This window comes from Melampsora larici-populina (genome assembly GCF_000204055.1).
Source record: "Melampsora larici-populina 98AG31 unplaced genomic scaffold MELLAscaffold_236, whole genome shotgun sequence".
NCBI classification, from domain to species: Eukaryota; Fungi; Basidiomycota; class Pucciniomycetes; order Pucciniales; family Melampsoraceae; genus Melampsora; species Melampsora laricis-populina.
Window position 1 is genome coordinate 1 of NW_006768992.1, and position 12,948 is coordinate 12,948.

The following is a 12,948-nucleotide window of genomic DNA, read 5'->3' on the forward strand; positions in this document are numbered from 1 at the left end:
ACCTCCATCCATGGACATTTCAAACAGTCACTTAGATCATTCAACCTCTGTCACAACTCACGAAACCATCTTACCAGCACCACCCGAGACAGAGATCTTCACCACCGATGGAGATCGCGAACCAATGGACAACTATGTTCAAGCCTTTGGTGCCCACAAGTACGGTTACAACATTCGCAAAGGAAACTCGACCACAGGCCTTATCTGTCATTACCATTGTCACCGAGGTGGCTTTCCCGCGGCACCCAAGAAGGAAAGTACTCGACCCACCAGATCGGCACGAATCGGCTGCAATTTTAAGCTGACCGCACGACCCAATCACGCGAAGAAGTCCTGGCTCCTTATACACACTCATCTTGGACACAATCATCTGCCCAACTACAATGTCAAACCGAGGAAAAGAAAAGAAAAACCTACAGCCGTAACCACTCCTCATCCTGAACAGTCCCAATCGACCCCATCAACCATTGATGAGGCTGCTGTGAGTCATGAGCCTCTCGCTCCCGCTTCGAAACCTTCTGATCACGACCAACATCCTACCGATATACCCGACTTACAAGCGAATTTGGTTCACTTCGTGGCACGGCTCCAAGCGTTATCTCCTAACACACAGAAATACAAGATTGAACAAATCAACCATATTCTCAAGGAAGAACCTCTTAATTGTCGACCCAGCGAGGAACACGAACTTGATTTGTCTGTAAGTACGATGTAAACCCAATTCGATTATATTTGAGCTGATCTAACCTTTCACGTTTCAACCTTTCACGTAGATCAATCAAATGTTCGATCAATTCTTAGGGGCTTTTTCCGAATCCGACTCAGCGGACAACTCATTCATTCAAATTGCCAACGACCTCATCCCCAAAGACGCTACGATAACCTCACCTGAAGGCACAAACGAAGTTATAAAAGAAGCTACAACCCCACATCTCGTGGACAATGCAACAAAGTCGCAAGCAACTGAAGGTATATTTGAGCTTCACAATGATTTGATTCCGAACGACCCAAAGGACTGTTTCGAGCTCAAGACACCCAAATCAGAGGTACATCTATCATGCTATCACTGTGGAATGTAGTTACATGCGCTGACCATTTTCAATTGATATCAGCCATCCGCGATATCCCCACCCATTGAGGCTGAACCAGCCATCCCTCGTTGGATCACTACACGTCGTCAAGCAAAACTCGTCCTGAAGCCCGAAATCATCAATCCACATCTGCCAGCCCTACTGAGAAAGTACCAAATTGCCACCTGGATTGCACCTTTTGTTTGCGACGTCTGCAAAGTGAAATCCGATGGGCATTGTGGTTTTCGAGCGATATCAATTGCAATAGGGCAACCTCAGGACAACTGGCCCCACATACGCCAAGCCATGGAGGACACTCTGGTAAATCATCCCGAAACCTTCACGGATGCAGCACACGAGCAAAGGCTTTAGTTTGTCTTAGCACCCGCGAACCGAATGTTGTCTTAGAGCGACAATACTGGCTTAGCATGCCTGGATGGAGTGGTGTCATAGCATCTACGTTTGACCGTCCGGTCATTTATTATTCTCAAGCCACCAGTGTAATCACATTTCCTTACCTCTCACCGCCAAATGAAAACCCCCCGATAGTGTTATCTTTTGCAGACCTACACTTCTGCACTTTAATTCTTGATTTCACACTTCCCGATCTCCCAATACCACGCCTTTGCCCTACTTGGGTTCGATACAAGTCTGACGAAGCCTCCACTTGGCCAACAAAATGGTCGACGTTGATTGGCAAGCATGATGTTTTCGCAAACGCACGGAATGCTGTACACAAACGCCCAAGGCGCAAATGTACATTATATATTGATTGATTCATGGACTCAAAGTTGTTCGTCGGCCATTTAATCAAATCATAAACTTACGTTCTTGTCATTATTCATATGCTCACATACGTTTACCTCTTTTGTAAAAACGACATTGTATCATTTGCAAATAGCTGGTGAAGAGTTTTCAAAATAATAACTCATTGTTTGTTACGAATGCGGGTAAATATCCGCATTCGTGGAGGGCCGTCCCAGCCGTGCCAGCTCACCATCCCAGAAATGGCCCCGGGGCCAGACAATTTTGAGGTGATTTACCAATCAAACGTGAAGGTTTCATCATCACTTCTATTGTATAAAATGGCGCCACGAGCCATCTTAAAAGGATTGAACACCCAATCAAAACAACCGAAACCCGTCACCCCTCTGCAACGACAACTAGTCGAACAACGCGCCAAAGACTTGCTTCATACGGAAGCTTCTGTGGCGGCATTCCTTCGACGTAAACGAGAAAGACCAACCACCCCCGAGGACGAGCTACCGAATGATCCACCAGGCGTTCCGATTCCACTGGGTCCCAATGAACCTTTTTATTCTGACGATGAAAAAGAAGAGGATCCTGATGCCCCTGACGAAGTCTATGTGATCAACCCCAATCATTTTATGCCGGCTCTTCCACCACCTTCCGAACCCGATGAAGAAGAAGAAGACCCTGTACATAGCGCCTTGCGACGCGAGCAACATTTTGCCCAACGACTTCGCCACGAAACTTGTTGGACATGGCAACACGCTCTGATGTTGCCCATGTTTCTCCGTTGTCGCTTGGAGACATCTAATTGGGGTCAAGTCGATAGATGGAATCATGACTTTCGACAGCCTTGCAACTGTGCAGGTAAGACGGAGAGAGATGTCAACTTGGTGGATCTGACCAGTTAGTAAGCAACACCATATTCCCACATGATTGCCACTGACATAAGATGATGTTTCGATCATCAAACCAGGTAGACGGCGTGTCAAGATCAGTTTCTGCAAAAGATGCGACCCCTCCGATATGGTAAGGTTGTTGCTCATGGGTTATATTGGGACCTCCCCAGTTCGGCCCGAAACCGCATTTTCGGTTCGTCTCCTGGTGCATCACCACTCGCAGTGGCTAAACTGTGCTGTTCCTACTCAAGGCTTTTGTAAAGCCCTTGATGAAGTCCTTGACTCCCAAGGTGAGCCACTGATACTCACTGCCAGCTTGCAAGTAAGTAACCATGTCATCATTCACCAATACCCGTTCGTTGCCCACCAAACTGACTTAAGTGCCAGCCTCGAGAGTGGCATCGACCCTTTACATCAGCTATTGTCGCGTATCGGGCGATCTTACTTCAAATCCGTACTATTGAAAATCAGAAGCTTCAACTTTCAGAGCTGGGAGTTCTTGCTTCGAACTGTCCCAAGTGTTTCGGCCCTCCAGTTGGAATCACCAAAACTGAGGAAGCTGACATTCACGTATGTCTGGATGGAAATTTCCAACATAAACGGCATGCAGCTGCCAGTGTGGAAATACCGGGGTATAAACCTGCCCGACCTGATATGTTTCTGGATCCAGCTCTTGTAGACCGTATGAATCGAAAGTTGAACCGGTCAAAACCTATGGATGGTGAAGTCGTTAGTACCAGTGCTTGATGACATGCAAAAATTGACAACGAGCTAATCATATATTTTTTTAGGATCAATGCACCGAAGCGCACACCACCGCCAACAATGCAAGGGGGAAAACCCACTTTAAAAACATGGATGAGTCAGGACTACTGGCAATGGCGTGCCGCCATGACCATGTCCTGAAATACATCAATCTGATACAAACCGGAGAGAAGTACGTAACTTTATATATCAATGTTCCTTTTTTTCCTCCAGACTTCCTTACATACGCAGAGACTTTTGCTAGAGCATGTTACCCACTAGCCCTCATCGAGTGGCTTCTCGATGTATTAGAAAAGAATCGGAATCACTCCAATAAGGTAGGAGTTCTCTATGACATAGGATGTAATTTGGATAAGACCATCAAAAATGTAAGTTTTATATCATTGGCAATAGATACGGTAGATCCACACTGATTGTCCTATTCTATTTCAGCGAGAACTATTTCCCGAGGAGCTAGAACAAAATCGTTTGAGGCTTGCTACAGCTTTATTCCATTCCTACGCACACCATTGGGGATGTCAACTAGAGTACAACCCTCGACTCCTCAAATGGTGGGGCAAGTCTAATGGGGAGGGGTGTGAAAGAGTATGGTTTAAAAACTCAAAGCTCATCAAAGGCAACCGCTATGCTACCAAGCAGCGTAGACTGGTCAGTCTCGATCTTTGGACGTCACATCAGAATCTACTTCTAAGGGATCGAGCTGGTCAGCTTTATTTATTGTTTCTTTGGGTTTTTGTCCATTGTAGAAGGAGTTGATTTATTGAAAAGATTGGAAACTTTAGCTTCGTTTTTGAGTACCCAGACTAAGAAGTACATAGCCGAGCTGGCCTCGCTGCAGTCCACACTAGACAAACTGGCACAGGCCAATCCCGCTCATACTATCGAATACTTTGATGCCCAATGGGAGCGTCAGCGGAACTTACAACTAGCCGCTATGACCGTGAAAGCTAAGGAGAGACGGGAGCGACTCAAAGTTTTGCTTCAACTTGAGGAGCAATTGATAGAAGCTCGGTAAGTCAACATCTAAATGTTTGATTGCTTTAATGTCATTGATTGTTTTTATTAAATTTCTTTTTTGCTTGACCTCCGTTGACCTCAAGTCAGAAGATGAACGATCTCAACCCTCATGCCGCCCCAATTCGAACCAATCAACAACGAGACAAACTAATTGGTCTTCCCATGTCCCTAGCAAATCTCGAGGCTAAGGTGCAAGAAGTAGCCGAAGAACTGGGATTCGCCGAACTGTTGAATGTTCGACGTGGAAGTGGTAATTTATTGTCTTTCATTTGTTCCATTTCTCATTTCGCATTACCAACGTTCTGCGGTTTCAGCTCAAAGGATCAAGGCGGTCATCACGGTTCAGGTTGCACTGTCCTTGTTATATGAAGCGAAGTTTGATGTAATTCAACAGGAAGCCGAGGCTGAGAATCGAACTGGTAGGTTCAAACTCTAATTGCATTCCTTGCTACCCTGTCATTACTACAGCTATACATACAATAACATAATCTATCCTTGATATTTTGCAGGGGCCAAACAGCAACCTCGAAACGCAGAGCTGAAGGCCAAGAAGCAGACGATGCTTAAGAATAAAACAAACACATACCTGAGACATACAAAAAAATATAATCAAAGGTTCCGGCCGGTTCCAAGGCTACGTGAGCCAACATTCGAGGAAGTTATGGGAATGGATCTAGAGGATCCCTTCTGGAACGAGGGTGCGCTGAGCCATCCTGACGAGCCTTGGGCAATTTGCCAGAGCACCAAGGAAGGGATTGTGGCCTTTCGAAGCAAGCGATCATGTGAAGAGGAGATTCGACGATTGGGACGAGAAATCCGACGGATGATGCTCTGGGGTATTGACTATCAAGTCCGTGTTGATAATACAAGGCCTCACGGTTAGTGAATTGTAATCCCATTGGTTTATGCTCATTGACTGAGTTGACCATTTCGCACTTTTCCCATAGGCCATAACAGGATTTTAGAGTGGCAGTCGCTTCATAGTGGGCTAGCCAAACGCACATGTCGCCTCTGGAAGCATTGGGATGCTTGGGTTTTGGATGTTCTACAATCCACAGCTCAATATGTCGAAGGTAGCGGTGCCCTCGACGTCAATTTAAAGCTTCAGTGGCAGGCGATGGTAGGTCGCACAGCGGGTGAGTGGGAAATATTACTTGGGGTGCAGATTTATTTAGTAGAAGAGGATAATGTGCCGTTTGAAGAGGAAGATTAGGCCCGGTTATATATTTCCTATTCATTGAATCATGTAAACAAATATTGTCACTTTCTGACATGAACTATCTACGTGTCATGTGTGTAATTAATAATGAACAAGTTCGATTGTATATACCAATCTCCGAGGACTTTATGTGAAACCAGTCCTCAATATTGGTATCAATATTGAGGTTCGACTTTAAAAATACCTATACATTCCAATAAAACTGCAAAGTCAATAGTAAAAAACTTTCCTGGGCGTCAACTTTCTCGATGGTGCCTAAGACTAAGACCCTGATAATGCACATGTACCAAAATACTTGTGAATCATAGGTGAACCGAAAATATATTAACATAACGATTTGTTATATTATCTTTGTTACCCTTTTGATGATGTCGAAATGCTTGACAGGTTCGCATATGATTGTCCTGTCGCAGCGTGGTAGGTACGATACTTTGATGTAATTTGCATATCATCCCAAACCAATAGTTTGTTAAGTTATAAGTGGATTATGTTTTCTTATAATTTTTGTATCAAGAAAAATAGTCTGTGTCTATATAGTGATATAATTTGCATATCATCCCAAACCGATAGTTTGTTAAGTTATAAGTGGATTATGTTTTCTTGTAATTTTTGTATCAAGAAAAATAGTCTGTGTCTATATAGTCATGAAAGAAACGAGCACTTGCGTTGCCACTCAAATCAGAGATCTTTTGGCAGTAAGTTAGGTCTCATTACCTTGTGTCTTGTTCCTATGAAGATGAGAAGTTCGAATGTATCTTATAATTCGATGTCTTAATAAATAAGGTCTTTCTAATTAAGTTCGAATATATCTTATATTTCAATAAATAATCAATAAGCTCTTTCTTATTTATTAGGACATCAAAATTTAGGCAGGGTATCAAGTTTGTAAATTACAAGAAGATGAGAAGATGAATGGCAAGCATTCAAATCTTCACATCAAACTTTAGGCAAGCGTCGATGGTAGGAAGGTTGTATATATGAAGTGTATATAACGTGAACTGTTATATACACCATATATATATAGAACTTACATTGGTGATCATGTGCAAGCTTCCCGGACCCACATCAATTATCTCCACACCGGCTTCTGCGACCTAATGCCGAATAAATGAGAGCCAAAGATCGGATTTTGGGAGGTCACCCATCACTGTTCTTCCTTGCAACCACTGAATATATATTTGCTAATAGTTTTTCGAGTGAGTGACTCATCATCTAAAGATCACCTCCACATCTTCGATTATATCCTCACATGTCTCAATAATGTCTTTGATTATTTTCTTTTCCCCTTCGTCTTACGAGCACGCAGTGTCAGAACATACTGAACACTTCGAAGACGCACAGTCTACGCTCGTCGTCGGCGCGTCGGAACCCCTTTTGTATCCATCGAACGAGCTCACGGGAGACACCACTCTGGATGCTGTCTTCGGCAGCATTGAGACTTTGAAACCGAACCCTGACGTGCAAACTGGTTTGGATGAGGACGCAGTACATGCATTAGAACGGGAGGCGAATCGCGTCCGAACCTCTGCATTTTTACGAGACCAGGCTATCGCCGACGGAACCGTGACGGCTGAGGAGGCCGAAAGCATGGAATTCGGTTATTATTATCCTACCGAAGAAGATATAGATCATATCGCCTTAGAAGAGTCAGTTCAAATATGTTTTTTTCTACTTGTCAGTCCAGTAACATGCTGACAGTCTCAATTGTCTATGTGATAGGCTTGGGAGTCGATACGGTTCATCACCAGGTTCACAATGTTCATTCCAGATTTTATACCGGGCTCGACAGCAGAGAGAGCGCGAACTAAAGTATAGAGTAAATGTTCGAATTAGAGAGGAGGTTAACAGGGAGATGGCCCGGTCGCAAGAGGTATCAAGGCAGAGTTGCGAAAGTCACAAACAAGAAATGGAAAAAAAATGTGGAAAGGATTCTGGAAAGGATTGTGGCAAGGAAACTAGTGCCAACATGGAAACTGGTCCTTGAATTTTATATGTCCTTCCAAAACTTTGTTTCCACGTTTGTTTCCACGCTTTTTTGGCCCTTTTGGCTCTGTTTGTTTCTCATATCACCCATGTACTTGAGAGAGAGATGAACAATCTTGCTGGTCACTAATGTAGGATTGACTCAATTATACGCCACATTAACCTATCAAATCACTTGATTTGATACATAGCCCAAATCAAATCCATTACCTTTTATATCCGTTCGCAAAATCACAAGTCAATTTTTTCAAATTGTCACTTTCACCTGTTGATTTCATAAATATTCTTGAGAATTGGAGCCTATTGAACTTATCATTTCTCCGACGGGACACATAAGTGGAACAATATAACTAGAATTGAATATCACAAAATCTTCTCAAGAAACAAGCACTATCGATACAATACCTTAGTAGAATGTAAGCATGAACATTGTGAATGTTCATGCTTAAAGTGGCTCGGTGCTTTTAATTACTGCTCAGAAAATTCAAGTGGGTATAATGAATTAACCAAAGTGAGATATCAAAAACGCTTAAACAATCGGTCTCAAACAAAACAAACAATCCAAACGTTATTTAAGCTAGTGAGAAGAATTGACATTGAAAGAATTCACAATATTGGTCAACGTAAAAAGATAAATAGTAAGACAACATTCTAATGAACCCAATCTAAACCATATTTCATCTTGTCCTCTTCTTGATATTGTAAGTTTTGGTGGGATTATGAATCTTATGTTTTTTGAAATTTACCTCCTGTGCATAACACTTCACCACATCATGTTTAAATATTGCCCATTCAGCATCAGTTTTCCCAGCCTTCAATTTCAACACCGCATCAATCCTTTGAACAAGTGCTTTGTTGATTTGTAAAGAGCACCCAAATCGCGTGATAGGCGATTCAGCAGGCCAGATTGGGTTCCAACCTTCATCATAAGTTGTTGAGGCTGATGTATGATGCAATTCATCAGGAGCCCAGATGGTCTTGACAACTCCATCACATGAATGTAACAGGACTTCCACGTGGTACTGATCAAGTATGAAATTGCAACCTACAATATCACCCAGGTAGTCCGACTCCAACACACAGTGAAGGTCTCCAGTAAGTCGGTTGATCCGGGCAAAGAGTCCATGCGCGTACGGACTGGCATCTCGGTCGGCATGTGCGTTGTTGTTGAACCCATCGCGCGTGCACACAATGCTAGACCCGACGACGTTCGCGTTTGGAGACTCGAACCAGGATGGATCTGCAAATGAGGGGACTGAGTGTTTGATGGCGAGGGCGCGATTAGATTGATAGGCATGTAGACACAGGGTCGCCATCATCTCCGCTAAAGATTCGTTGATGGCGGCCATTTCTAGCATGCGATCTTCATCTTCCATAATGGCTTCTTCATCCCAGCCTGTCTTGGCGGAGAAGGCGGTAACACCTTGCAAAATAAATAGGACAAGAGGGTTAGAATCCAACTTACTGAATAAACGGAACAAAAGGGAAGGAAGGGAAGGAGAAGGTGTACCAAATTTGCGACCTTTGTCTGATCCCGGTCGAAATCCAGCAGAACGCATCTCACCCCAGTATTCAATCCCCTGCACTGACCCACAAACCAAGACCTCAGAACGAGCTAAAGTATGAGTATAGATATTTTTGATGACAAAGTTGAGTTCGTCCTTCTTTTCGCGTGACATGCCAGAGAAAGGATGAAATCGAATAACTTGGATAACCTTCCATGTATCCGCATCAAGGACCACAGCGTTACCAAACTTGATTTGAATTCGAGGGCGTTCAGGCAGGTTGTTCATGTCGTACTTCTTGAGAAAGTAAAGTCGGCAGTCAATGGGTACACTGAATTTTTCAGAGATAATCTGTCGGAGGGCATTGAAGGTGAAGGCTCGCTGTTCATCCCGCTTTGCATGATTGGTCGGGTAATAGTTGGGTTTGTATCGTTCTCGAGCTTGGTTTTTCTTCTTGCGATAATTGTTGCTGCTGGATGACCGATTTTTCTTCTTCTTCCGTGATAACTGCTTTTGCTCCATGATCTGGGGCCGACACAGACAGAAAGTTGAATGTGATTTAAATCAAGGAATGTTTGTAGACCAACCTGCAAATCGTGAAGGGCTATACAAGAGTAAATAAGATGTGGTAAGAGGTTAGCTGGTCAGTAGTTGGTCATTTTGAAGACTTCATAATTCCTATCAACTCTGTGCTGATAGAATGGGGTTAGAACGCATCGAAGACTACGGTATTGTAACGTCCCTCATTAGGAAACCAATTCCAGTTATCTTCAAGCCCATTCTAACCCCATCCTATCGGCAAGCAGGTTTGACAGGTCATACAGGAACTCATGCTTCTTGAATTGCACCGACGTACCTATAAATGATGAATAGGGCTGATAGGAAAAAAAGATTAACCAATTGAAAGCGCAGCTTGACCTACTTTGAGAAAAGTATCGAGTCAAGACCGTCAAGGATATCAGTCATCAAGGCGAAGTCGAAACAAATGAAATGCGATGGAAGGTCCTACCTCGTGTTGAAATCTAGAACTTCAATCATGAAATGGAGAGGTTAGTTGTTTGAATGATATTGTCTTGTTCTTGGGTACTACACAAAGACCAAAAACGCATTGAGCTTCTTACCTGGTTTTCGTGAGTTGAATAAACAATCCTGAAGAAATATCGACGGTATGGTTGAATCAATATCGATCGGTGAAAGGAGTAGTCGGAGCAAGCAACGGAGGGGGTTGTTCTGCCAGAGGAAGGAAGAGGAGGTTCGACAAGCGTGTTGGTGTTGAAACCACAAGTCGGTCGATATTGCATCGACTATAAACATAGTCGTGTAGACTTGCAGCTACATATAAGCATTTTTTAATCATCAATACAAGCATATTTCTTAACGTGTATTAGATCTATAAGGATTCTTGATCGATCAATACAAGCATATTGCTTAACTGGTATTGGATTTATAAGCATTTTTCAATCATCATTACAAGCATATTGCTTAACTTGTATTGGATTCAAGTCATGGCAAGGCAATTTGGAAAGCATCGATTCCAAGTATGTGGTTAAGAGCTTTGGTGACTTCAGTGTACAATTAGGTCGCTAAACAAATAAGTAAGAAACTATTATTATTTGTGTAGTAACTTCATCTCGTGAAACCATGCTTTGGTTGCGCAATGTTTTGAGAGAGAAAAATAATCATTGAAAGAAAAGATATTATTTTTGAAGTGACAAAAAAAGCAAATTTTCGAACTAAGATCAAAATCTATTATAAGTCAGTATTGTTGTTGTCAATTTCGGGTGCGAGTGGGTTGTCGTCGAGTTCCATTTCTTCTTTGGTCAGCTTCTGATCAAGTTTTCCTTTCCGCTTGCCTAATTTTCTTGTATCGTCTAAGATTATCGTGTATCTCTTTGAGGCGATGTCATCGAGCCAAATCTGGACTTCGTCGTTTGTTAACCGGCTAGGCCCTTTTGCAATCATGTCCTCGTTCACCTGGCTGTCGGGTGTACGGTGAAACGTGAGCGCAACTTGGCCTCGGTATGTTTTCTTACCAAACGCCTCTTTCACATTAGCAACTTTGGGATGTGCATCTCCCTGGCCCTGGACACCACCACGGAGAAATGGTGCTACAAACGAATCCACACATACACACATGAGTTTCACCCATAATTTACTATGGAATGCACAACAAAGAATGACTTACTTATCAAGTTGTTGAGTGCTTGAGTAAGCTCACTCCTTTTGAGTGTTTGTTGGAGCCCTGCTTTTGAGATAGCCTTGGCCTCGCCGTGTTTAGGGCGGAGATACTCTGGCGCCTTTGTCGACTCAAAAGAGAAACATTCAAGCAGATGACTTTTCTTCTGTTGGCGAGCCCAGCGTGCACAGGAGGTATACTCATCCTGAAATAGGGCCTTGCTGGTAGGCGAATTAGGGTTCCAGCATGCGAGTAAAATATGAAATTCCAGATCGAGTTGGTGGTTTAGAACATGGAGCTTGTTTATTGCACATGGTTCATCAGAAACAGGTACTGCACAGTTGGAGATATAGAGTAGGATGAAGGAATGGCTCACTTGCCGTACCACCTTGCTGATCTCGAGCTTGATTAGCTGTTCCCGACTGTGGCTGCGAGATTTACTGCTGTGCCTCCACAGGCGACCTTCATGCAAATCTCCAGCTACTTTCCTCAAGTCAACTAGCCGCTCAAAGATAGGAACATACTGTGCTAGCTGTTCCTCGCTGACTGATGTTGGTTTTTTTGGGTACGTTGACATTTGAGGTCTCGGCCGTCTGGGTATCACTTATTCCAAGGGGTGTTTGGGTGAGTGCGTAGGCTTCACTAGTTGTAACACAGAGATATTCGAATACTTCAGGGCTGAAACTTTCCGTTCTTCTTCCGTGAACGAACTCCAGGTGTTGCCAACCATGGTGTTCCGGTCAGAGAAGCCTTCTGAGACCCCCTTTGGCGGCACTGTAATAACATCAAACGAGTAGAAGGTAAATTCGGGCGGGTATAACTATGAGTGAAGATGAAGGGACATTACTCTTTGTTTGCGTTTGCGGCTACACTGTACGTTTGATAATTCGTGTACATGTTTGGTTCACGGGCAAGTGGTCCTTCCAATCTATGTTTAAGGAAAAAAGAGAAATGAACGGTGTGTAGAATTGATTAAGGAATACGGAATTGGGATTCGGAAGAACTTACAACGCTGCGTCGAGTACATGTCGGCTACACTTGAGAACTATACATAGCATAGTCTTATCAAGATTATAAGCTGCTTGCAAAGCTTGGGCTTCGAATATTCCACTAGCAGATGGTCGGTTGTTTTTGGGTAACGAGAGCTGGGATAACCGTTTCTCTGCATAAGGAAGTCCCCACTTCAACCCCAGTTCATGATAGTTGTTCATATTGGGGGTAGTCGCGTCGGTGTCAGTGACCGATTCATCCAGAGGTGGACTGGTGGGAGCTCGATGTTGATGGGCTTCGTCAGAGTCGTGGATAGGTTCTGGTCCATCTTGTCTAGATCGCTTTTGCTTTGGTTGGCGACTTTGAGATCCGGTATAGCCTCCTCGTCTGGAGCGTGAGTTTTGACCTCGTGGTCTGGGGGAGGGCTGGTCAGATGGCTGATAATTCTCTTGGGAATCTGATGCGTCGCTAGAACACAATGTGGAGACTGGAGGGGGTTCGTCTATATCAGTGGGTTTGCTGCGTAGTCCAGGCCGCATGGTATAGTGAGTGGTTGAGAGAGAGTTATGATCCA

At 43.6% G+C, this 12,948-nt stretch overlaps 4 protein-coding genes across 4 annotated transcripts; 3 read left to right on the forward strand and 1 right to left on the reverse strand.

Moving 5' to 3' along the window:
• Positions 1-124: 124 nt before the first annotated feature.
• MELLADRAFT_87768 (uncharacterized protein) lies at positions 125-1,138 on the forward strand (the record flags this gene model as incomplete). The annotated part of the gene is made up of 4 exons (XM_007419537.1): positions 125-700; positions 774-969; positions 1,014-1,046; positions 1,113-1,138. 4 exons carry the CDS (start codon positions 125-127, stop codon positions 1,136-1,138), a joined length of 831 nt encoding a protein of 276 aa, XP_007419599.1.
• Positions 1,139-2,014: 876 nt separating this feature from the next.
• On the forward strand, positions 2,015-4,937 carry MELLADRAFT_87769 (uncharacterized protein; the record flags this gene model as incomplete). Its single annotated transcript, XM_007419538.1, has 9 exons — positions 2,015-2,726; positions 2,797-3,009; positions 3,138-3,448; positions 3,511-3,656; positions 3,729-3,852; positions 3,917-4,132; positions 4,185-4,495; positions 4,585-4,751; positions 4,816-4,937. 9 exons carry the CDS (start codon positions 2,015-2,017, stop codon positions 4,935-4,937), a joined length of 2,322 nt encoding a protein of 773 aa, XP_007419600.1.
• Positions 4,938-6,828: 1,891 nt separating this feature from the next.
• On the forward strand, positions 6,829-7,704 carry MELLADRAFT_114569 (uncharacterized protein; the record flags this gene model as incomplete). The annotated part of the gene is made up of 3 exons (XM_007419539.1): positions 6,829-6,916; positions 7,027-7,366; positions 7,440-7,704. 3 exons carry the CDS (start codon positions 6,829-6,831, stop codon positions 7,702-7,704), a joined length of 693 nt encoding a protein of 230 aa, XP_007419601.1.
• Positions 7,705-10,957: 3,253 nt separating this feature from the next.
• MELLADRAFT_87771 (uncharacterized protein) lies at positions 10,958-12,913 on the reverse strand (the record flags this gene model as incomplete). The annotated part of the gene is made up of 6 exons (XM_007419540.1): positions 10,958-11,316; positions 11,427-11,717; positions 11,761-11,812; positions 11,909-12,080; positions 12,232-12,312; positions 12,393-12,913. The coding sequence occupies 6 exons, from the start codon at positions 12,911-12,913 to the stop codon at positions 10,958-10,960; spliced, it is 1,476 nt and encodes a 491-aa protein (XP_007419602.1).
• Positions 12,914-12,948: the final 35 nt, after the last annotated feature.